A 26287-nucleotide genomic window follows, 5' to 3' on the forward strand; every position below is an offset into this window, starting at 1 on the left:
TAAACAAAAAAGCATCTTGGAAAGAACAATATCTCCACCATGTGACCATCTAGGATATTGTTAATTAAAAGCTTTTAATAAGGTATTTGCATTTTTGCAACTCTAGATATATAAAGAAATCATTTTTAGTACTCCCCCAGGATCATATGAAATTAAGCTGAAGAATTATGCTTCATCCCTGAAAGATTCTATCATTGTCTTAAAAGAATAAAGATAATGACTTCCTAGAGGTTGGCAGGACTAAAAATGATATAATTTCTCTTGAAAAAAGATTTGATAATATTAAACTTATAGACCTGGAAAGTTTTAGACATTATGACTCTAAAACCCAAAATGTGTGAACTCTGATCATTCAATTCACCAATGTCAAGGACATTTATGAAATTACAGGGAAACCTAGAAGATAATTTCCAGCCCCAGGAAAACAATGCCTCAATGCTCGTCTCTCTTAAACTCCCAGACATTTCTATACTTAATTATTACCACAAGCGGCACTTTTCAGTGGTCAGCAAGTGCTATTTGAGTGTAACATTTCAATTGGACTTTAAATGAATAGCTTTAAATTTCCTAGCTTATAGTAGTCTTTTTAGAACCACATTATTTTAAAAGTTATATATATATATATATATATATATATATATATATATATATATATATATGTATATGTTTGTGGAGCAGAAATGAGAAAATTGTAAAATCAAAAAAATTTAAATAATGCAATAAAGCCACATTTATTTTAGTAGCCTGAAGATTAAACCACTTTTAAGACAAGAGAATAAGGAACACAATTATTATACAAATATTTTTGAGTGTTTTGTGCAAGGTTCTATGGCTGATTTGAATATAGATTGAATCCTAGAGATTAAAATACTCCATGTATTTTGAATTGGAGTTTGAAAACAAAGAGCAGAAAAGCAGCCAAGTATGTTTTTCCAGGAAGCAGGACAAAGTAATTCAAGTTCTTTCCAGTTTTTTAATTCTCAATTTCTGGATAATCTAAAACTATAGAAGGATGCAGATGGTCAATTACTGAGAAGCTCTGGCCATGAAAGTGTGATGTATTTTGTGACAACAGAGTGAAGTTTTGGCTACATTAAAAGACAGGAAGCAACTTTTACTAAACATCTGAAGTAGAAAAGGTTAATCATTTATGTGTTTATAATAAACTTACCTCTTCTTGGCAAAAAAGAAGTATTTACAAGAATACTTTATTTCCACATTTGTGGGGGAAATTTAACAACTTACCTTCCAGATATAGGCAGCTTCATCACTCGAGCCACTGATTAAAAACTGGTCATCTGGACTAAGACTGGATTTAATATAAAAAGTAGAGTTCTGATGTCCATTGAAGACAGCCACTGCCAGATGGGGAAAAAATCAGTGTATTGACTACTGAAGCAGATGGTCAAGCTACATTCACCAAAACTGGACAATGTCAGAAAATAAAGGAAATCCCATATTATATTAGGTCCAATCTCATGATCTGAACCTAAATACTCTGTATCGAGCTGACTATAGGGAAGTAGTGAAAAATATTCTTACAGGACAAAAATAGAGCCAATGTCCAATCTTTCAGTCAAGTGCCTTTATAGACCCTCTCTCCCTACCTCAGGGCATGGCTTTCCCCATTACATAACGCATTGATCTTTCTTTCTCTTAGACTTTTGATCTCTTGAGGATAAATTTCCTATCTTATTCTTTCCTCACTATCTTTACAGTGCTTTGAATAGAGATCTTCAAACATCTGTTGCATGAATAGATAAAAGTCAGTAAAAAGAGTTAAGCCTTATGGATAGCTTATCTGGGATGAAGGAATCTTTTTAACTTTGCACTTGAAATAGGCTGAACAGTAAAAGTTGCTATTGTGGTAAATTATATGTTCATTTTTAAGGTACTCCAACTAGATTAAGTTAGGCTTTTAGTTTTAGCCTTTTCACTGTACATGGTAAAAGGGCAAGTAATCCAATCTACCATAATGTGCTTGATAGGTTCTTCAATCCTAAGGAGACCAAAATTTGAAGTCTCCAGCATCAGAACATTAGAAAATTAAAAAAAAAAAAAAAAAGTTTGGGGGAATTTAAGAAAACACTTAGGCAGGAAACAAATTTCCATTCCAATCTTCTAACAGAAGGAAATAATTAAGAAACTTATACAGTTGTCATTCAAGAGGATAGTATATCGTTTACTGAATACACATGCTAATGGATGATACATAAGCTTTATATCAATCTATAATTTTACCTGGTACCATAATTCAATTTAGATATATTGCATAGGATATGCCAAGAATAATTAATAACCAAATAAACTCCATGACTCTGCTTGGGTGACCCTTTTAATGGTGAACTCCAGGTCACAATACAGTAAAACAGCTTCCATTAATGTTCACAGAAATCCCTTCCTTTTGCTAGACTAAAACTAGAAAAATACTTTTCTATTTATACCTTTTCAAGAAAAAGCCTACATATCAAATACTCTCTACAGTAACCACTTTCACTGTGAAGTTAAGCAGGATATGAATCATTTCAGCTACACATATTATAGATCTACTATGTTTGGGTCTGTTAGTAAACTGTGTTTTTGTGCTTTAGTAAAAGACTATACTATAAACAATTATGTTTCTAAAAATTATGGAATGGGTTCATAGTTTGCTAATAAAAGACACTAGTATAATAGTCCACAATTGCTTACTTCTTAGTTTTCACTAGAAATTAAGGTTTCTAAGGGTTGAGCCTAATAACCTCCTAAACAAGAAATAAATCCCCCCAAAATAAACAGGCTCCTTTATTCAGATTACAACTCCAAAACTGTAACCATTCATCTTCCTCAGCTCTAAACTATGAATAGAACACTACAAATCAAATTTCCCACTAAACCTATAAGTATTTATTGCCCTCTGCTGGTGTAAGGAAGATTAGCATAAAGTACATGATTAATGTTTCAAACCATGCAAAAATCCTTCTAAAACGTATATTGGGGTCAATTTAATTTTTCTTTGATGATTTGGGCTCTTAAAATGCCTCACTAAAGTACTTCAGAGTCATCCTTATGAATATCATTTAGTATAATAAAATGTTGTGATTTAAAAGTATGCGAGAGTAGCCCGACCAGTGTTGCTAAGTAATTGAGCTTCCACCCATGAACCAGGAGGTCACTGATTCAGTTCCCAACAGGGGCACATGCCCAGGTTGTGGGCTCAATCCCCTGTAGAGGGAATGCAGGAGATAGTTGATCGTGGATGTTTCTTTCCCATTGATGTTTCTATCTCTCTATCCCTCTCCCTTCTTCTCTCTCAAAAATGAATAAAAATATATTTAAAATATAATAATAATTTTTAAAAAGTATGGGAGAATATTGAACCCGGATCCTTTCTGAAATTTTAAAAAAAGCAAGCAATTACAATATGTGCCATGCATACACACATCTATTTGTTACTCAATTTTAAAGAAACATAATAACTATACCTATGTCATTCTATTTATGACAGCCAATTAAATTACTTTTGGGAACACAATAAAAAGGGTTGCTAAACTGTTAGTAAAGTAGCCTTGGACATATCTGTTTGATTGCAGAAGGATAATCTGAACTCAAGGTTCCTTTTCACGCGACAGTATAACAAAATGATAACTAAATTAGAAGTTGTGTAAGTTTGGATTCCATTCAGGAAAATAGCAAAACTAGTTACAAAAATTCTTTCCTTTCCCAAATATCCTTATTTCAGAGCATTGGCAATATCAACTGTAATGCTGCTACAGATACGAAATCCAAATAATGGCTTTGGGGGCTGTCTTTGGAAATTTCTGTTAAGAGCCCTGCTAATTGTATACTATTTTGAAATTTATTTATCAGCACATCTTACTTTAGTAGGAACTGGGTAGATCTGGGGATTGGTTATAGAATTCAAAGTCTATAAGAAAAAGCAGGTTACTAATATGTTGCTTGCTTAAGCAATTAATAATCCTCTAGAAATTATCTAACCCAAATAACTCTTAGTATATGCTTAAAAAACTGTTTTCTTTTTTTAAATGTTATTTATCTGCTTTAAGTATCAGATTTTACTTTGAATTTTCTTAAAGTATAAAAAGGGTGAGGATAAGGAAAATATAAAAGAGGCAACTGTCCAATATTGAGAAGGCTGGTAAGAATTGTGGAGGATTAAAAAATTCAGTCCCCTAATTTAATGAACAACCCCAAACAGAACAAAAAATGAGTAGAACATCCTTCTCTGTCCCACAAGATAATTCATCAGTAGAACTAATCAAAGATTCTAAAATCTTCATAAGTCATAGTAATAAATTTGACTTGGAAAAGAATCAACATCAAATTGTCATTAACAAAAAGGACTGCATTAGTTTCTGGGTAAGAATTTGAATGACTAAGATCTTACCAGGAGAAGTCTTTAATCCAGTCATATTAAACATGTAGATGTTGTCATCTGTGCAGTTAGCAAATAAAGTAGAGCCAGTGGAATCCAAAACCAGACTTGAGTATCCTGGAAAAAGGAACTCTAGTTAGCATGACCTGATGACAATGAGTAGAAATGAGGTAAAAATGCTGAGGCCAAATGATCATTTTATAAAAATAATCACTAAAATTCTTTTTCTCCAAAATATATGCAAACCAAAAATATTCTTGTCTTTATTTTTTGAATTCCCAAAAGATAGAACCACATATTAGTTTTTCAAGTCTATGTTGCCAAAAACGAGCTTGATATGTATTTTAGTTGTAACAAAAACTTATATTCCCCGAAAAGTCCTTCCAAAAAAATCTTCCAGTCTATAAAAAGGCTTACCTAATTTTCGAGTGCTGCTACCTGGGTACAGGAAATACTTGGATGCTATAGGTTCTTGTCGATAAGCAGTGTAATTCTTACGTAAATCCCATATTTTAATTATCCTAAAAATCAATGTAAAGAGATAGTTATTTGGTAGTCCTTCTCCAACCCCAACCAGTTTCAACTATATTGAACAAGAAATGACTTTTAATCTAACACCTCTGGCACATGAAACAGGTACAGTTAGGTTATCTCATTGGGAAACAGACTGAAATGTCTCACTGTTTTTTCTAGAATCAGGCTTACAATTCTGGCATAACGGAAACAGATGTGATCTGACCCAGTGATGGGTTACCTTGAGTTTACATCAAGGGAGCGGAAAAGGAAGATGAAGGCTAGCTGCTGATAGTCATTGTTTCATTGTTTGCAGAAAAAAAAAACATTTCCTAAGCTTTTAACACTCTGCATGTAACCTTTGACAGCATAAGTAACAAACTTTGTCCATAAGGTTATATCTCTATATGTAACTCCTTAAGTAATCTAAACAAATTTTCCTGTGAAATAGAGTATTTTTTCATTTCAGCAATTGTGATTATTGTCTTAATCTTTTACATCTAGTTTGTAAGCTACTTGAAAACACAAGCTTGTAGCAGGGCAGTATCCTTGGAAACAAACAGAGCAAGCTCTCACATCCATTCACAAGCACAACTGGTAACCTTTAGATAATGCTTCATTTGTGCCTGTCTTTGGTCCACAAAAGAAAGTTTTAGTGTCCAGAGGACAACAAACATAATGGAAACTCTAAAAGTCATGATCCTTTTTATTTATGTTTAAAAAATATATATTTTCATTGATTTCAGAGAGGAAAGGAGTGGGAGAGAGAAATAGAAACATAAATGATGAAAGAGAATCATTGATCAGCTGCCTCCTGCATGCCTCCTACTGTGGATCAAGCCTGAAACCCCGGCATGTGCCCTGACCAGGAGTCGAACCATGACCTCTTGGTTCATAGGTTGACACTCAACCACTGAACCACACTGGCCGGAATAAGTTGTTTCTTTGAAGGGAAGATGTCTTGGGAGATATAATGAGCAAATAAGGGGACAAAGACAGGAGCTTATGAAAGATTCCCCATACTCAAATAAGTTATATTTGAACAAAGCAACCAAACAAGAAGTAGCACAAAATTATCTGAAGCTAAAAATTCAGACCAATCATGGATGGCAGGTATGTGAATTGAAAGTCATCAGGCCTTATTATATTAATCTAGTTAGAGTACTCCCAGAAATGCCCAAAATCAGATTTCTTCTTTTAGGTTATTAAACCTGAGAAGATAAAATCTAAGATAGTAGCAATTTTACTTCTCAAGAATTATGGACTATCACACATCTAGAGGAAATAATGAACAACATAAACTGATGAACAAAAACAGACCCAGAGAAAGAGAAGCAGCGTTTCAAACCTCAGAGGGAAAGTAGGGGAAGGGAGGGGTAAGGGGAAGAGATCAACCAAAGACTTGTGTGCATGCAGATGGGCCTAGCCAGTGGCCATGGACAACAGAGGGGTGGGGACATATGTGGGGAGGGGTTTGGGATGGGAGTGGGGGGATGAGGACAATTATGTGATACCATAATCAATAAAAAAATAAATAAATAAGAAAATAAAAATAAAAATCACAGAGATAAAATAAAAATAAAATAAAATGCAAAAAAAAAAAGAAAAAAAAGAATTACGGACTAAATTATATTGCATAGATGAACAAACTACCTATCCAGCTTCTCTATAATAGGAGGAGCCAATGTGCTAAGTGTAAACACATGTATTATCTCAATTATTTAAGCAAGAGTCCTAACTAGATATTTTCCAGTGATCTGCAGGTCCTCTTCTCAGGTGGGCATTCACTACATTGAAAGTTAAAAGCGCACATATTCAATTATAATGGGACTAGTAACTTCCCCATCACAGTTCATGAAAGAGACCTTATCAAAAGAACCCAGAAATAAAGCTCTTACCCATCCACAGCTCCTGCTGAGACTAATGTATTCTCATCTTGAAAGAGGACCACAGTAACACTCTGCTGGGAATCCTAATAACACAAAGAGAAAGAAAAGGAGTAAATCCTATTTTGGATAGCACAATCTTCACCATCAAGAGACCTGGTGCTAAAATGGCTTTTTTTCTCCCAAACTCTGAGTTATACTAAATCTTCCCTTTCTAATAATCCTAATCAGTGCTGATCTAGAAGTAATTTTAGCTAGGAAATTAAGTTGACTTACACTTAAGAAACATATTGGTTATTAAAAGATTTAACTTGCCAAAGCCGGTTTGGCTTAGTGGATAGAGCGTCGGTCTGCGGACTGAAAGGTCCCAGGTTTGATTCCGGTCAAGGGCATGTACCTTGATTGCGGGCACATCCCCAGTGGGGTGTGTGCAGGAGGCAGCTGGTCGATGATTCTTTCTCATCAATGTCTCTATCTATCCCTTTCCCTTCCTCTCTGTGAAAAATCAATAAAATATATATTTTTTAAAAACTTTTTTTAAAAAAAATAAAAGATTTAACTTGTTTAAGCCTACTGGCTCTACTTAGAATCAGACCTACTAATAAACTGTGTATCCTTAGGAAATTCACTTAACTTTCCCGTGCCTGTTTCATCTATGAAATATCACCGTCTACCTAGATTTTTACCTAGATTATAAGAGTAATTACAGAATTACCGATCAAAGATGGTTATTACATGCTTTGAAAAATTTAAAGGTGCTCAATGGAGGTTTTTACCTAATTGCTGTTAACAGATTTTCTTGGCTCAAAATCTAATTAAATGCCTGAAATATTACTCATTTTTACTTCATCTATCATCTAAACTCCAAAGACCTCATGCTAGCCCTGCTAGTTTCCATTCTTGCTTGTGTCCTATTCATGGTATGCAATTTTAAAAAAATATATATTTTATTGATTTTCCACAGAGAAGGAGGAAGAGGAATAGAGAGCTAGAAACGATGATGAGGAGAGAGAAACATCAACCAGCTGCCTCCTGCCCACCCTCTGCCAGGGATGTGCCCGCAACCAAGGTACATGCCCTTGACTGGAATCGAACCCGGGACTTTTCAGTCTGCAGACCGACGCTCTATCCAGTGAGCCAAACCGGCTTTGGCTGCAATTTTAAGTCCTGTTTTAACAACCACACCTCCCCCAAAATATTAAGTTGGATCCTACACACTAGGAGTATTAGAAAAATAAACACATTAAAGTAAGAGCAATGGAGACTTATTTTTTAAGAAAAAGATGTATTCTGAGCATTGTTTGAACATTGACTATCAGATGCTAGAAAGGTACTATATAAAAACAGGGATTCCTTCCCAACAGAAACTGTATCATAGTAATTAATATACTTCTTCAAACTACTGCCCCTTTCCTAGTGAATCACATTATGCTGTAGATAAGTGTGTGCATGGAAACCCTAGGGATGAGGCTTAGGAAGCTGGATTTTTAATATGCTTCCCAGGTACCTCTGTTGAAAACTTGGTTTTGAAACCATTACTGTAGGTATTGAATTAGCATTAACAAAAACCCCACTGATAGCAAGAGGAAATGAAGATTCTCACTCAATCTATAACTTCTACTATTATGCCCAATAAATTCCATAACATGAGATTCTATTCCTCTGTTAAGATCTGCACACGTGTATTCAGCTATAAAACCTTACCACAGAAGGAGCAAGTCCTTTTGAATTCTGTTTCTTCTTAGGTTTGGAAGGGGTTTGCTTGTCTAAGGTATTGTGAGCACCACTGATTTGATTCACTTGCCTATAAAATCCATCTGAAAGATATGCCAAGGAAATTTATTTAGTTTTCAGAATGTTATTCCTATGCTGAATGTAACATCCTATATAATAGAAGCGTAATATGCTAAGTGTCCAACCGAACCACTTAACCAGTTGCTATGATGCATACTGACCACCAGGGGACAGATGCTCCAATTGGTATGTTAACTTGCTGCTGGGGTCCAGCCGATCGGGACTGAACAAGAGGGCCGGACATGCCCACAGTTCCACCCCGGCCCCATCAGCCCTGTCAGCACCGATCAGGCTGGCCTGGCCGAGGGACCCCACCCATGCATGAATTTATGCCTGTGCCTCTAGTTTATATATATTTCAAGATTAATTACATTCTTTATTAGATTAGTGAAATTCGAAGCCAGCAGTGCTACCACATTACATCTTTTGTGTTGAGATTATAATGCGTAAAAAGAAATAAGCACACAGATGTTTATAAGTTTTATTCATAATTGCCAGGATTTGGAAACAACCAAGATGTGCTTCGGTATTTGAATGTATGAAGAAACTGCGGTACAGCCAGACAATGACATATTATTTAGCGCTACAAAGTGAGATTCTGTGCCATAAAAAGACACAGAGGAACCTTAAATGCATATTACTAATTAAGAAAAGCCAATATGAACGGCTACATACTGTATTTATGACATTTTGAGAAAGACAAAACTATGGGGGAGGAAAAAACAAAGCCATGCAGACAATAAAAAGATGAGTGGTAGCTAAGATTGGGGGAGGGTAGGATTAATAGGTGGAGTAGAGAGTATTTTTAGAACAGTGAACTATCCTGTATGATACTATAATAGTAGATATAAGTCATTTTATACTTGTTGAAACTAACAGAATATAAATACTAAGCATGAACCCTAGTGTAAAGTATAGATAGACCTTGAGTGATAGTGATGTATCCATGTAGGTTCATCAGTTGTAACAAATATTTAACTCTGGTGTGGATGTTGATAGTGGAAGAGACTGTGTGAGATGGGGTATATCAGTACAGAGAGAATGCTCTATACTTTCTGCTTAATTTTGCTATATAACTAAAACTGCTCTATAAAATAGTCTGTTAAAAATATTTTTTTTTTAAAGGAAAGATGATCATTAGTTTCTGCTTAATGGCATCACTGGACAAGGTGAGCATAATTATATTTAATCTAACCTAATTCTTTAAAGCCAAAAAAATTTTAAAAGATCATTTACCAATGAGCCCATGATTTAATAATTCCAATTCCATCAATCATTTAGAAAAACAATATAATTCAGAAGACAATATGAGGTAAATACAGAGGGTAATACTGGCAACAATCGTAAAGATCATGAGCATTAGAACAGTAAGCAGAAATAAAGGATTGTGAACATGTGCCCCCTAGTGGTTATCAGATGAATTCAATAAACCTTTCATTAAAAATAAGTATGGACAGGCCACATTTATCAAAATTAAAATGAAACTAGACTACCTTTTTTGTTACATCTGGTGTCCCAGACCATAATGTTGCCATCTCTTCCACCTGTACAGAAGACAGCTGTGGGGAAATAGTTTATCAAGAAATTTAAAAAACTGTTTAATGACATATATATTTCAACTTAAGTTTCCTAGAGTATCTATTATATGCTAGCTTCTATTATTGGCGCTGGAGATTAAAAATTAAAAATATATGGTTCAACAAAAGTAAGAGAAAACAAAGTTGTGAAGGTAAAGAATTACAAAAAAACCCCTCAAAATATATGTTAAATATTAAACAAAAACTCAATAGAATATAATCCCTGTGTAAATTTTCTTAAACCACATAAAACACTGTATATATGGTAAAGTTATAGTAAGAATGATAAATAAGCAATAACCAAAATATATTGAGTGCTTACTAAGTGCTATACACTACCCTAAGTGCTTTATATAAATTATCTCAATCCTTGGTATTAATCCTGTTAGTGGGTATTATTATTCCCATTTTACTGGGAAAAGAGAAAACTAAGGCACAGAGAAAACGAGTAATTTGTAAAGGTATTCTTGACAGTATGAATCCAGAGCCCATACTCCAAACCTCCAAGTTGTACTGTCTCAGTAGAAAACCATGGAACAGATCCAAACAAAATTTGTGAAAGGGGTTGCCTCTGGGGTGGAAGGAGGGCAAGGGGATTAGAGAAGAAAACATAGAGGAACTTTAATTTATTTGCAATGTACTATTCTTTAAAATTAAGCCAAAACAACTCTGCTTCTGTATGGAAGAGTGGGCACTTACCAAACCAATCCACTTGCATTAGCTTTTAAACTCTGGAAAAAAAATATACAAAATGACCTGAGGGCTCTATAGAGATTGAACAAAAACATGCAATTTTTGGAGAGCCAATAACTGAAGCAAGTGATTGGCTTGGGTTAAGTTACTGGTCTTTTGTAGTTTTACCTTGAGGGCAGCCAGTGGCAAGCAACTAAAATGCCAATAGAAAAACCTGCCATCTTCTAAGCCAGAGAAACTGGAAAAGGAGAAGTTGGGCAACCAGAGCTGCCAGAGGGAAGGGAAAACCCTAAAGAAAGCCAGAGAAAGGGAAGGCCTGATTCTGTGTTTAACTCAGGATAAGTTTCTGGCTGACCCTTGAACCATCTATGAAGGGAAAACTTAAAGCAGCTTGCAACTAAGACTTAAATTGCTGAACAGAATTGAGATAGAATCCAATGCCCTATTGCAGGTTTGATAGCCTACAACTTGAGTCTTAATTAATTGACCATTAGAATAAAAACATCAACTCTTCCTAAGCAATATAACAGAATTCAGAGTCCAACATACCATTCACAATGCCCAGGACGTAACGAAATTATGTGACATATAAAGAGTTTGGAAAATGAGTCATCCTCAAGGGAAAAGACATCAACAGACGCCAACCTTGAAATAACTCTCATGTTGCTTTATCACAGGGGTCCTCAAACTTTTTAAAGTGGGGGCCAGATCACGGTCCCTCAGAGAGCTGGAGGGCCGGACTATATGAACTACTAATTCCTACTGTAACACCTCGGCTGCGCTCACTGCCCAAAAAACCTGGCGGGCCGGATCAGACTCCTCTGCGGGCCGCATGTGGCCCGCGGGCCGTAGTTTGAAGACCCCTGAATTTATCAGATAAGATTGTAAAGCAAATATAGCTATGTCAAATGAAGTAAAGAAGTAGACATTTACATTGAAAAGATGAAAAATCTCAGCAGAGAGCTTATAAAAAAGAAAAATTTAGAACAGAAAAAACAATTTTTGAAATGACAAAATTCACTGGATAACTTCAAGAGCAGAATGAAGAGAACAGAGAAAAAGTCAGTGAACTTGAAGCTAGAGCAATAGAAATCATTCAACTCGAGGTAAAGAAAATAAGATTAAACATTACACCAAATGAAAGAAGCCAGTCACAAAAGACCACATATTATATAGTTCCTATTTATATGAATGTGCAGAATAGGCAAATCATTAGAAAGTGCCCAGTACAGGGTTTAGATTTTAAGGGACACTCAGAATTGAACAGAGGTATAGTAGCTATTAATAAATCCTTACCTTATCGGCAAAGTTATAGAAAAAAATTACCTGAGAATGTTTGACTTTTAGGGACAAGCTGGAGATAATGTCCATAAGAGTAAGATTAAAACCCAACTTAATTTTATTTAGGTTTTCAGTCATATTAGAATCTCAATCATCTATATACATAAAACAGCAACTTTGATAGCAGAAAATGAGGAAACAATTATAGTTTCTTATTACCCCATTGTAAAGGAGGTTGAAGAAAAGGAAGAAGACAGGTACAAACCTACCTTTCTCATACTTAGAAAAGGCAACTGACTTGAGGCTGCACTGATGACCTTTGCATGTTCCAAGCAGCTCACCAGCTTTTACATCCCAGAATTTGGCCAATTGATCACCAGCTGCTGTAACCTTTAAAATATGTTATCACAATTGAATAAAGCAACCGTTAACCATCTACTCACACCCAAATAAAATGAAAGCCACTTACAAGTTTAAATTCACCTGGGACCCAGGCCAGGTCAAAGACAGCATTCCAGTGAGCCATCCATTCTAAATAAAGAAAATGATGAATGTGAAATATATAGATTATGTCCTGGGGTAGTCATATCAATAGCAATACAGTCTTGAAATCTGTAGTGAAAAAATCAGTGGTCAACACCCTAAGGTCCACTGGCCAAAGAGCATTACAATGGAGAAAGAAGATTTAAAGATTGATATAATACAAAACATCCCCACCATTACCACATGTGATATCAAATTCCTTTCCATGAGGTGACTGGTAATATATTCTCTAAAATGAAATCTTTCTGAAACATTTTCCAGTTCAAAAATCTTTATCCTGCTCTCCGAAGAGTCTAAAGTACTTTAGTTTGACACCTCAAGGTTCTGTAGGATTTGTCCTTTATCACAAGATTTATCTTTCACTGTTCCCTACATACCACATTCAAATGAAAACGAATTACACCCTATTTCCTTATTATATCCTATTCTTTCTTACTTCTAGATCTTTGCTAATGCTTTTCCCTCCACTGGGAGTATCTTATTCTAAGGCCATTGGTCTAAATACCAGTCCAACTCAAATGTCCTATCCTTCAAAAATGTTTTCCTCCCCTTCTTTAGCACATGAGGACTTGCTCTTTGACTTCTATAGCATTTTCTTTGTATGTCTATATCATTTACAGTCTTTGTTTTAGTTATTTCAACAGATGACTTATTAGTTCCAAATTATCAGCTTCTTAAGGTCAAAAGAACTTAAGTCTTATATATGAAAGATGCTTGGTCAATATAAGTATTTTAAAACAATGTTTCTCCCAATGATATTAAGTGTAAAAGATTGAGCCTTTTTAAAAGAACCTATAACGTATTTTTTGTAATCTTCAGTAAAGTCATGCCATAATTAATATTTACTGAAAAAAAAAAAAAATAGCCTGGTCCTTAAACAAGACTTAATCAGAAGTGAATATATTTGGGAAAATGTAGTCAAATAATAATTTACTTGAGGGTGTATGAATTTAAAATGGTAAAACAAAAATCTTAGACCTAGACTTACCTTTAACACACGTCTTTCTATATGTTTGTGATTCTGTGTTATATAATCTAACGAAGCCTTCTTCATTGGCAACTGCTAGTATGTGCTTCATATCTGGAACTAAATAAGAAATAAAAAATAGAATGTATAAAGAGTAACATTAATTTTACAACTCATTATAATGTTATATACATATGTATAAACATATAAGTATATATAACTTACATATAATATAGATTAATTGAAAGTTGCTGGATAAATACAAAGAATCTGTTAGAAAAGAGGAAAGATGATTCTACCAAAATGGCATCTGATATGGTCCAGAGGTAATTTGAATTGAAAATTACTTAAAATTTGCCATATTTTCTAATTTAGTATATGACTTAAAACTACCAAAATTATCTTTGGATAACCTTTTATTTAAAAAAGGGGTGAATAAAGAGTGGTAGTCAAACAAAATAAGAGTGGTACTGGTCAATGGCTAATAAATTATATGATGTAGGTGACCAGCAGGCTGAGTTTATTAGTTTAAAATCCCCTTTACACAACCTTTTATTTTTCCTGTTTTAGAACATTAACAGTGGTAACAAGTATTCCTATTTCTGTTTTTTTGTTCCCCAAGACATTCCAGAAAGATAAATTCAATCAGATCAAAACAGTTTTCATGATGGCTAAACCTTTGCAATCCTCTCCCTATATTTTTTAAAAAGTGCTATTAGGTCCTATGCTTTAGACTGAGGATATATATAATTATGCATAGAGATTAAGGAAAGTTTATTTCATGCATTAGGAAGAACAGTCTTAGAACAACTCTATCACCTATTTAACTTTTTTTTTTTTGAAAGGCAGACATCTCTGTATATCTTTCCTCTAAGTGTGAAATAGATAATTTTTTACCACGCCTAGCTAGATAGTAATTTTCTTACCAGAAGAGAAAGTGCATCCAAAAGGAGGAACTGGGACTCCTGATTCTCCATAAGAAGTGTGCTCATCATTAGAGTTGCATTGATAACCAGTTAGAAGGGACTGTAGAGGGTACTGTGAAGACCATCCTAAAATAAGATAAAATTCCTTATAGAAATCCAATTTATCATCACATTTTAGTACTTTTAACAAATACAGTGATAATTATTTATTTTAAAAAACTTTAGTCGGCTCAGTGGCTAGAACGTCAGCCCATGGACTGAATGGTCCCAGATTCTAGTCCAGACAAGGGCACCTGCCTTGGTTGCAGGTTCCCCCGCCCTGGTCAGGGTACGTGCAGGAGGCAACCAATCGACATCTATCTCACATCTCTCTCACCTCTCTCTCACCTCTCTCTCTCTCTCTTTCACTCCCCCCCCCCCCCGCCCCCACCCCGTCTCTCTCTCAAAATCAATGGAAAAATATCCTCAGGTGAGGGTCAAACAAAGATAAATAAAGAATTGAAAATAAATAAAAAGCTTTATATGCCTAATATAGAGACAGTCACTATCTATAATCCTCTATAATAGTTTTTGGTATTTTCCTAAGAAAGAATGAATGAACACTCCCAAATTCTGGTAAGGGATTGGGCTTACCATCTAAATAGAGACTCTTGCTAGTACATTTAAGGTTGCTAAAAAACAAGTGGCCTTTACACATTAAAAAAGATCTCTAACCCTCTGGAGACTGTTTTTAGAGGTCCTGACACAACATTACTGTAAACTCCTAAGTTACTGGCAACATCATACATAATCCAATTGTCATAGAATTAAAGGAAATAATTTATGTCAAATGTGTCTACTAATATATTCACAAGTTGATTATTTTTAAAAATATATATTTTATTGATATTTTACAGAGAGGAGGAAGGGAGAGAAATAGAGAGCTAGAAACGTCGATGAGAGAGAAACATTGACCAGCTGCCCCTTGCACACCCCCTACCGGGGATGTGCCCACAACCAATGTACATGCCCTTGACCGGAATCGAACCTGGGACCTTTCAGTCCGAAGACCCATGCGCAACCACTGAGCCAAACCGGTTTCAGCCACAAGTTGATTATTAATCTCACTTCCTTTTTCCTTTCCAGTGCTGAAATTCAAGTAATAGTATCTTGAAGTATATTAAAGTAATTTTAAAGTAAATCATTATGTACCTACCCCTAGAGTACAAGCAGTCAGTCTTGCCATAGTAGGAGGGTGAGTGAAGTCTTTAGAGGAGGTAAAATCAAACACAAATCTTGAAAGATTATTATGTTTTCATTGAATATACAAGATAGGGGAAGAATTTCAGGGTGGAGGGAGTGTTTACTCTGCTTGGGTCAGAAACCTAATGTGCACTATGGTTTAAAAAGTAAAACATCTTCAAAGATCTATCATTTTTATATGTGGGTCAAAACATTTTAAATATGAGTATATATAAAAGGAACATAGATTCAATATAGTTACTGAAAATCAGATGTTTATTAATAAATGCAATCCAGATTTAGTAATTATTCCTGAGGATTTTATCTCAGGGTCAGATATCATTATAAATTAGCCATTAATTAATTATTGCAAAAGAATGCAATAATTATGTTGTAGAGTTAAAAAAAAATCCATCCACAGAAAGAATTTAAAAACAAAAGCTTCTGTTCTAAAGTTATATGAATGTTGGTAGTTGGATAGAGCATCAATCAGCCTGTGGATGGAAAAAAGGTCCCCAGTTTGATTCGGGTCAAGGGCACAAGCCCAGGTTGCGGACTCAATACCAAGTAGAGGGTTTGCAGGAGGCAACTGATCAATGATTCTCATCATTGATGTCTCTCTCCCCCTCTCCCTTCCTCTCTGAAATCAATAAAAATATGTACTATACAGCAGTAAAAAAGAAGAATCTCTTACCCTTTGAGACAGCATGGAGGGATCTGGAGTGTATCATGCTAAGTGAAATAAGTCAGTCAGAGAAAGACAAGTACCACATAATCGCAATCATATGTAGAATCTACACTGAGTGGCAGATTATTATGACCTCTGAACGCATAATAATCTGGCCATTCAGTGAGAGTGTGTGTGTGTGTGTGTGTGTGTGTGTGTATTTTAGAGGCCCGGTGAATGAATTCGGGCATGGATGGGGTCCAGCCAGCCTGGCCCGGGGGAGGAGACTTGGGCAGTTGGCCAGCCTGCCTGCTGGTCAAACTCCTGGTCAAGGGGACAATTTGCATATTAGCCTTTTATTATATAGGATATACACTGAGTGGCCAGATTATTACGTGTTCAAAGATCATAATAATCTGGCCACTAAGTGTAAATAACAAAATAACTGATAAACGGAGTGGATCCAGACATGGAAGCATGGAACAGAGTTCAGAATCTCAGAGGGAAGATGGGAGAGGATGGGTGGGTGGAAGGTAATTAACCAAAGACTTTGTATACATATATATGCATAATCCATGGATACAGACAATAGGTACTAAAGGCCTGGGGTGGGAGTTGTGGGCTGGAGGGAGTCAATGGGGGAAAAAGGGGACATGTGTAATACTTTCAACAATAAAGAATTTTTTTTAAATATACTTTTTTTAAAAGTTATAGAAATGCACACTTGTGGTTTAGGATTTTTTTTTTTAAATCTAATGACTTCACACTTATTCAAAAGAACTGAATCTTGAATAATTTAGGTGAAATTGAAGATAATATGTATGCTATGGAGATTTAATTCTTTACAATTAAACATCGACTCCTGTCAACTCTACCTCATAACCTACAGACCAATATCCAAATATTAACAAATGGCCTAACTTGACTTAGTAACTAGTCCCCTTCATTTCCAGACCCTTAAACTACTTTTAAATTAGTGTGCTATGCTGCTCCCAACATGAACTTCCCCCACAACACTTATTTGAAAAGCCTATCACTTATCCAATGTACAATTTAAAATTACATGCAGATTTTTCAAGGAGTATCTAAGGATATGAGTTTTCAGAGAATCAATTTCCTGATGCTCAAATTCCATGTATAAACATTTCTAAAATGATCATCTGAAAAGATTGAGGCTTTTTTTTCTCCTCTCCCTTCATCACTGTCTTCCACTTTCAAAAGAAAGGTATTTCCATGCCCCAATTTTATACCTTGTGGTATCCCAAGGTATAAAATCTGGGATCCCAAATGAGAGACAACCGGATACTCCCTTTAGTAAAGGCATGATGAACACACAAATCCATTGCCTAAAAAAATATACTTCCAATAAAATTTTAACTTTTTGCTTAGTAATTCCTTATCAAAATTAAAAATATATAGTTTTGATTAACTGCATACTAATAATTGCAATGGTAAGTCAATCCAGATGAACTTTAAACACACAGAGCCTTACAATCACAGATAATATCAATTCAAATGTATTTTTTTACAAAGAGAAATATGATAGGGTGATCAATCAAATTTTCAAGCTTAAAATAAAATTACATTAGGGTAAATTTGGTGGGAGAAATAAAGTGGAAATAAGTTCAAGGGAGAAAAGCAACTATATACCGTGTTTCCCCGAAAATAAGACATCCTCTGAAAATAAGACCTACTTACAGGTTTCCTTCTGAGTGAAATATAAGGCATCCCCCCCGAAAATAAGGCCTATCTCCAGACTTTTGATATTGCAATAAACAAGCCATGCAAAGACATGGAAATTGCTGACTACATTGAAAATAGAATGGAGAGAAATCAGCGTGGAAACTTTGTGAAACCTAAACTGCAAGAAGTTGTGACTTGGGTGAAGAATTCATGGGAGAAAATCACTGACAGTTAGCAAATGCACTGCGAGCAGGCTACCTTGACAAGAAGTACTCATTTAAAGACAGTGCTATTGCTAAACATGAGAGATTTGGTCCACTGATTCTGAAAGAAATGGAGTCACAAGAAATTCACCAGGAAATTCAGGAATTGGATTGTTATGATGATGTTCCAGAAGATGACGACATGATTGTCATTGAATAAATGAGTAAATTCTTGATACTGTAGGATTCACAGTTTATCTGGTTTGTGTTGACAACTACCATACTACCGTACCATATACAGGTAATAAATTTCCTTTATTTTCATTTAACAATAAATGTGTACCATATTCTTCTTCATGGAAAAATAAGACATCCCCTGAAAATAAGACCTAGCGCATCTTTGGGAGCGAAAATTAATATGACACTGTCTTATTTTCAGGGAAACAGGGTACAATATCTAAGTTAAAATAGTTCATATTTTAAAAATTATTTTTGCAGTTATCAAATAACTATAGAATTTACCTTCTATTAGATACATTTAAAAGAGTAATATACTATTTTTATTTTAAAATGTCAATATTTATAATATGGCCAAAAATTAAATTCTTTATATTTGTTTTAACTTAGGATGAAAACTTTTAGGTACCAATTTAAAAATACACAGAAGAGTAATCAGATTCCCATTTTGGAAATAAAATTGGCAACAATGTGGAGAATAAACTAGAGAGAAGCCACTTGGGAGACCTGTTATAATCCAGACCAGAAAAGTATCAGGGCCCAAACTAAGGAAATGGAATGGTAAAAATAGAACAGATCCAAGATAAGGTGAAGAGGCAAAATTAGTGTGGAAAGAGAGGTCACGAGATTATAAGGAAAGTTTCTGGATGTGTATCTTGAGGAAAATGGAGAAATTTTTATTAACTCTCAGGTTTCTGGCTGGGCAGACTAGTTTAAAATAATGGAACTACTGCCAAAATAGATAATACTGCTAGTTTAGGGAAAAGTCAATTCACTTTAGGTATTTGAGTTTGAGATGCCCGTGGCACTGACCATCTGGGTAAAGATGCTCATACAACTTTTATGTGACTGGATATAACAGTCTTGGGAAAGGAAGGTTGCAGGTGGCAGTGGAAGAAGCCCTGGTGAAGGTTATGATCATCCATGGGAGTAGACAGGATGGAATACTGACAGGAAGGGGAAAAGAGAAAATAGTCCTATCATGTTCAGTGCATAATATATAAGGATGAATGAATGTCAAAGCCTAACATAACAATGAATGAGAATTTATGAGAGAGGCAGGGAGATATAGAGGATAAATTGGAGAATTAGGAGAAAATGTGTTACAAAATCAAGGCTAGAGTTTGCCTCGGGTCACACAGATAAAGAGTGGAACTGGATTTAAAACTCAGGCATTAAAAAACAGTAACAAAAAAATGCAGGCATTTTATCTCCAAACTCAAAGCTCTTAATCACTGTGTTATTGACACTCATGACAGATAGAGAAGTTACTCAAGCAAGGTCCCTGTATAAACAGAAAGGGGGGCAATTTAAAGTATGATTTAAAATATTATGCAAGAGGGAAGTAGGTCAGGAAGATATAAAGTTTTAGGTTGGTGGCAGAAAATTGAGGGCCTATTCAAGTCTCCTTCCTCAAAACCCTTTTCCTAAAAGACCAGCAATTTTCAACCTTTTTCATGTCATGGCACACATAAACTGATTTCTAAAATTCTGCAGCACACCAATATATATATATATTTTGCCAATGTGACAAAAAATAAAAAGGTATGATTTTGATCTGTCCACACTGGACGGCTATTGTTGTGTTGGCTGTTGTCATTTTCTTTTTTGACAAACTAAGGGAAAAGAGGTCAGTGCCCTGACTAAATAGTCAGGCATTGCATGCTTTAAATTTTATTTTTTGCAGCACACCGGTTGAAAATCGTTATCCTAGACCTATCCCTTAAATGTAAAAAGTTCCCTTCTCATATTCTTTTCTTTCTGTTTTCCACGTGATTTTCCCCCCCACGTGGTTTTAAAGAGAAAGAAGGCTTATTCTTCTTTAAAGGAATGAAATTTCATTTCTATCCAAGCTTAGTCTAGATAGCAACATCCTTATCAGAAAGTTTCCGAAGCACACCAAAATATATATATATATTTTTGCCAATCTGACAAAAAACAAAGAAGTATAATTTTGATCTGTTCACACCGGACGGCTATTGTTGTGTTGGCTGTTGTCATTTCCTTATTTGACAATCTAAGGGAAAAGAATCAGTGCCCCGACTAAATAGTCAGGTATTGCATGTTTTAAATTTTTTTTTCCTTGCAGCACAATGTCCTAGACCAATGCCTTAAATATAAAAAGTTCCCCTCTCAAACTCTTTTCTTCTTTTTTCCCCCCTCCACGTGGTTTTAAAGAGAAAGAAGTCCTATCCTTCATTTCTATCCAAGCTTAGTCCCAGGAGTTAACTTTCCTAATCAGAAAGTTTCAGGTCGATGACACCCAAACCTAGGCTCAAAATTCTTAATTGTCAAAGTTTTAACTTAAGGATCCTCAAGAACTATACAGAATAGGTTAGATTTCTGCATACTAATATAGAAATATTCCCAAGTTACACCGTTAGCGCAAAACACAAAACAAAAAAATAACAATACATACTACCTCCGGCATTGAAAAACATCTTGGGAAAATATACTGTTCAATCTATTTAATAGTGGTCATCTCTGGGGGGGTGTGGTTATGAGCATTTTTCACTCTATAATTTCAAATGTTTATGCATATGAAGTAATCAGGGAGAGAGAAGAAGAAAAAAAAAGCTTTCTTGACCATGCTAGAAGCAGATGTTCTGTCTCCTCCGCTTGACTGGAGTTCCTTAACAGCGGGGTCAGATTCGCTGATGCGAAAGAATAAATATTAGGGCTAAGATTCTGCAACACATTCATCAATGCATACGAGTCGCCTCCATCTCACACAGCCGACGAGAAACACGCAGACACGCGCGCACACATCCATGCACGCGTTTTCCACCAAACGTGTTACTATAGGCATACGCCGTAAAGGAGGCCATTTAAAAGTTCACTTTCTCCCCCTTTCGTCCGCCTACATGTTAGTTTTGAAAATGGAGACTCCGATCCCAAGTGTCCCGAGGGGCGTGCAAGCGCCGCTGCTCTCTCCAGTCGCCTGGTCGTCGGAGAACTCGGGGCTGGAGCTGGGAAACTGGATTCGGCCTTGGTCCGAGGTGTGGTTTCAGGGGGGGAGGCGAATCCCGCCAGCCGCAAGCAGCGGTTAGGGCCGTTACTCACCATTTCTCGGGAGGCCAACCTGGGGCTGCCGGAGCACCGAATTGAAGAGCATCTGGGCCGGGGGGGAAAGGCGCAACCAAGAGGAAAGCCGTCGAGATGTCACCGAAGCACCACAAGTCGCCACTCGGGTCCTGCAGAAGAGGACTAGTTATAGCCTCCAACTCCCGCCACTGTAAGCCCCGGCCACCAAACTCCCCGCCAAACTGACGTCACGCCCTCTGATTGGCTCTCAGCGCGGCGTCCGGGCGCCGTCGACTCACTTCCCTCGACGAATCCCCGCCTCCTTTTCTCCCAGCCGCGGGAACCTGGCGCTCGGGAGGCCCCAGGGCGCCTGCGCGGGGGCGGCGCTGAGACGTTGGCGAACGGCGTGGTGGCCAGGGCGCATGCGCACTACGACTTTGCGAGAGCGCGGAGGGAACTATCCGCGAGAAGGTGGTGGTGGTGGTGGTGGAAGAAGATGGCGGTGATGGGGCCGAGTGTGCACTATTTCTGAATAAGGGTAGTCCAGGAACTATTGGGGGCCATGGCGTCCAACTCGACTAAGTCTTTCTTGGCAGATGCCGGCTATGGCGAACAGGAGCTGGATGCTAACTCTGCCCTTATGGAATTAGACAAAGGTATTCAAAAGAGCGGGCGGAGCGGGGGTGATGGATGCGGGGGGAGTGGCGCCCCTGGGCGGGGGTAGCCTCGGGCATGCGCGTAGCTTCCCTATCCCGGGGGGCGGGCCCCTGTGCTTTAAAAGATTGCTGGGAAATTGCCGCGTTGCTGGATTGGCCTTGCACAAATCGAGCTAGTAGCTAGCGAACTCTGGGGAGGGCCCGTGTTTGACCACTTGGGGGCACAGTATCCCGATTTTCCAAGCAGTGTTTTGTTTTTAATTGAAAAATTATTTTTCAGAACGTTCATGTTTTCACCAAAATGAATAATAATGGTGCACCGACTTCATAGCGATTTATTTGGGTTCTGTAGCTGTTACTTGGCAGTTACTGCGCAGGTTAAAGACAGCTGAGACCATCCGAAAACCATCCCCTGCTCCTCCTCTGCAGACAGTCCCTAGAGTTCTATTTCCTTACGAGGATGGGGAGTGGGCGTTTGGTGTACTAGAAAGAGCTTTGAAGTTAGATTGAGATGAGTTGCAGTTTCACTCATTTATTATCATGGACAAGTCACCTAACCCCCGAACCTCGTATTGTTTTTTTTTGTTGTTGTTGTTTTTTTGTCTGCAAAGTGGGTACAGAAACATTGAGCTGACAAGATTGTTGTGAATATTAAATGATATAGAATTTATGGAACAAAAAATATACTAGGTGATATAGTGGTATGCAAAATAAGCCTTTATTAAGTGCTAAAAAGGGATATGTCTTCTTTCTTAGGTATGAATATAGAAGACAAAGCCAGATATTTGTCAGTATAGAACTCAGGTATTAAAATGAAACCTGTTTCAGTGTACTTCAAGGATTTTTATTGAAGGAGGAAAATATTTTGTCACCTGCTATACATATATGTATAGCTATATATATATGTATAGCTATATGTGTGTGTGTGTGTGTGTGTTTATTTCAGAGGGAGGGAGAGAGAGGGAGAAAGGGATGGAAACATCAGTGGTGAGAATCATGGATTGTTTGCCTCCTGAATGCCCCAAACGGGATAGAGCCTGGGATTGAGCCCGCAACCCAGACATGTGCCCTGACCAGGAATCTAAATGTGGCCTCCTGACTTGCAAGTCAACTGAGCCACATCTGCCTGGCACAGTTAATTCTTAATTAATTGTAGTCAATGTATAGTGTATTCAGAACTGGACTAAAGGTTAGAAGAATCTATGTCCACTATGAACCATTTCCCAGATCTCTGACATGGACACTCTACTAACCTTGGGAGGACCGTGTGTGTGTGTGTGTGTGTGTGTGTGTGTGTGTGTGTGTGTTTCTTTTTTAAACTGTAAACATTTTTAGTAGGTTGGTCAAGATAGATAAGAGTTTCTCAGCCTTTTAAAAATTTTTTTATTGTTGGTGGTAATCCTCACTCAAGGATATTTTTCCAATGATTTTTAGAGAAAGTGAAAGGGCAGGGGAGAGAAAGAGAGAAACATTGATGATGTGAGAGAGATGCATCAATTGCTTGCCTCCTACATATGCCCCAGTTAAGCCTACAACTGAGGTATGTGCCCTTGATGGGAATCCAACCCAGGGCCCTTCAGTTCTCCGGCTGCTCTATCCACTGAAGTAAACCAACTAGGGCAGTTTCTCAAACTTTTAAAAAAAGAATTTCTCAGACATTTAAGCCTTTAACTCCTTTTGACCAACAAAAAATGTTACAACATCCCAACTCAATTCAATATTCTTTTAGTTGAGTCCCAGAATCTTGAGTGTATCTCCACCAATCAAAAAAAAATGTGATCCCTAGCTGATGTGTCTCACATCGATGTTTCTCTCTCTGTTTATCTCCCCCTCCCTTCCACTTTCTCTGAAAAATCAATGGAAAAAAATATCCTCAGGTGAGGATTAATAACAACAAAAAGGAAAATAATGTGAGCTCTGCTTCTCTTTCCAAAGCTATAGGGCTTTTCCTCTTCTGAAGTATAAAGTTATAACACTTAAGTGTTTTTTAAAAACTATACAATCTTGGCTCTCCGTCCAGGAGGCATGCTTTTCCCTTACCCTTGCCCATACCTGTCCCAGGCATGTTACTATTAGCTTTCTCACTCCCAAGCTCTAAGGGACCTTCCTTCAACTCTATACCTTGTTTCCTAAGCCCACTTTTTCTACAAATTATTTCTTCTACCTCTGTGATTTTATACAATTGCAATTTTTAAAGAATTAAACAATTCTAGGTTTCTCATTTCTTTAGAGCCCTATAACAATCTTTTTTACAACTATCGTTATGGGATGAGCCCACCTGGACCAGAGGGGTAGTAGAAAATGTCTTTTTTAATATTAACATATATTTTATTGTGTTTTTTTTACAGAGAGGAAGGGAGAAGCATAGAAAGTTAGAAACATCTATGAGAAAGAAACATCAATCAGCTGCCTCCTGCACACCCCCTACTGGGAATGTGCCCACAATCAAGCATGCCCTTGACTGGAATCGAACCTGGGACCCTTCAGTCCCTAGGCCAATGCTCTATCAGCTGAGCAAACTGGTTAGGCCTGGGACCTTTTTTCTTTGTTAACATAAGTATTTACCAACTGATGATCATTGGTGCCAATTCAGAAACAATAGGAATCTCCAATTTGGGGTGTGGTGAAAAAGGAATCTTTATTCAGTGCGAACAGTTCAACAGTAATACAGCACAGCCGTGGAATAGCTCAATAGTGTTTCAGCTCAATTATGAGACAGGATGGTTGTGGAACAGCATGACTAAGGTTGCCCTCAGGTGAGGTGGCAAGGTGGCTCACCAGTTCAGCATTCAGTGGAAAGGGAAAGTCTGCTACCCAAGCCAGAACAGGACTGACTTATTAGAGAGAAGTACCTGCCACTTGTCTCCAATTGGTCAGAGTAGGGCTGCTCTGATTGGTTGGTGAAGATGCTAATGGGAATATAGCCACAAACCTCTGATTGCTTAGGGAAAGTCTCAGTCCTATTGGATCAAATCTCTTACTGATTTCTGATTTAATTATTATGATCAGAGGACATATTTGGTATGATTTTAGTCCTTTTAAATTTTTTGAGATACACTTTCTAGCCCCAAATATTCTTAACTCATTTATAATCAAATTTTCCTATTAAAAATTATTATTATTATTTTTTTTACCTCAAAGTGACAGTATGCCAAATTACTATTTTATGTACCATTTTATTTTTTTTAAAGGCAATGAACTACAGTTGTACTTTACCTAGTCTACACTAATAAAAGAGAAAGATGCAAATTGACTGTACCTTAGCAATGCCCATCAGCCAAGCAGGAGTGAGTATGCAAATTAACCCAACAAAGATGGTGGGTTAATTTGCATACTCAGGTGCTGAGTGGCCAGGGGTGGGACACAGATGTTCTACACCGCCCCTGCAGCTCCAGGCCTTTGGGCAGTGTGGGAAGGCAGAAAGGTGGCTCCGGGCCGGAGCCAAGGTGGTGCCAGCAGCCAGGGAAAGGAAGGCCCATTCTTGCAGGAATCTTCATGCAGTGGGCCTCTAGTTGTTAAAAACTTACTGTTATTTTTCTACATAAATAACTTTACTGGGTAATATTGTGTTAGTATTGTCTATCTTTACTTTATTGTATCCACATGTGTGTAAGCGGTTCTCTTTTTATGTTTTTCTTAGGTCTAAGATCTGGCAAACTTGGTGAACAATGTGAAGCAGTTGTTCGCTTTCCCAGGCTCTTTCAAAAGTATCCATTCCCTATTCTCATCAATTCTGCATTCCTAAAGTTAGCTGATGTTTTCAGAGTTGGGTAAGTCTTTTGAAAGCCTTATTGTCCTAAAGCACTTTGTTCATATCTCTGTTTTATATTGTGGTCTTCATTCTTTTTGACTTTAAGAACTTTCAACTGATTGGTTATCATTTTAATGGACACAGTATATAAATACCTTTTAGTGGGAGATTTAGTGGTGTTTTAAGCACAAATGAGGAGTATAAATTAGAGAGTTCTTATCTCTTTGTGTAATAGGATAAATCAAATCAAGGCAACCTTGATATATCAGTATATGTTTTGGAAATGCCTG

The 26287-nt window shown here is 36.8% G+C and overlaps 3 protein-coding genes across 5 annotated transcripts in view; 2 read left to right on the forward strand and 1 right to left on the reverse strand.

The window, feature by feature from the left end:
• DTL (denticleless E3 ubiquitin protein ligase homolog) overlaps nucleotides 1–21815 on the reverse strand; it is a 54579-nt gene extending 32764 nt beyond the window's left edge. For all 3 annotated transcript variants that reach the window (XM_084865533.1, XM_084865534.1, XM_084865532.1), the window contains exons 1-11: nucleotides 21630–21815; nucleotides 14556–14681; nucleotides 13651–13749; nucleotides 12589–12650; nucleotides 12389–12509; nucleotides 10062–10127; nucleotides 8479–8591; nucleotides 6787–6860; nucleotides 4793–4896; nucleotides 4388–4492; nucleotides 1246–1358 (exon numbers count right to left, since the gene is read on the reverse strand). In XM_084865533.1, the coding sequence (XP_084721659.1) occupies nucleotides 1246–1358; nucleotides 4388–4492; nucleotides 4793–4896; nucleotides 6787–6860; nucleotides 8479–8591; nucleotides 10062–10127; nucleotides 12389–12509; nucleotides 12589–12650; nucleotides 13651–13749; nucleotides 14556–14681; nucleotides 21630–21681 (1035 nt within the window). In that variant the 5' untranslated portion in view covers nucleotides 21682–21815. The remainder of the gene's footprint in view (nucleotides 1–1245; nucleotides 1359–4387; nucleotides 4493–4792; nucleotides 4897–6786; nucleotides 6861–8478; nucleotides 8592–10061; nucleotides 10128–12388; nucleotides 12510–12588; nucleotides 12651–13650; nucleotides 13750–14555; nucleotides 14682–21629) is intronic.
• LPGAT1 (lysophosphatidylglycerol acyltransferase 1) overlaps nucleotides 1–26287 on the forward strand; it is a 246955-nt gene that overhangs the window by 66643 nt on the left and 154025 nt on the right. The window lies entirely within an intron of this gene.
• The window catches only part of INTS7 (integrator complex subunit 7), a 40802-nt gene continuing 36531 nt past the window's right edge, over nucleotides 22017–26287 (forward strand). The window contains exons 1-2 of the mRNA XM_084866461.1: nucleotides 22017–22246; nucleotides 25887–26016. Of these exons, the coding sequence (XP_084722587.1) occupies nucleotides 22153–22246; nucleotides 25887–26016 (224 nt within the window). The 5' untranslated portion in view covers nucleotides 22017–22152. The remainder of the gene's footprint in view (nucleotides 22247–25886; nucleotides 26017–26287) is intronic.

This window comes from Pipistrellus hanaki, assembly GCF_964339955.1.
Source record: "Pipistrellus hanaki genome assembly, chromosome: 18".
In the NCBI taxonomy this organism is placed as follows: domain Eukaryota; kingdom Metazoa; phylum Chordata; class Mammalia; order Chiroptera; family Vespertilionidae; genus Pipistrellus; species Pipistrellus hanaki.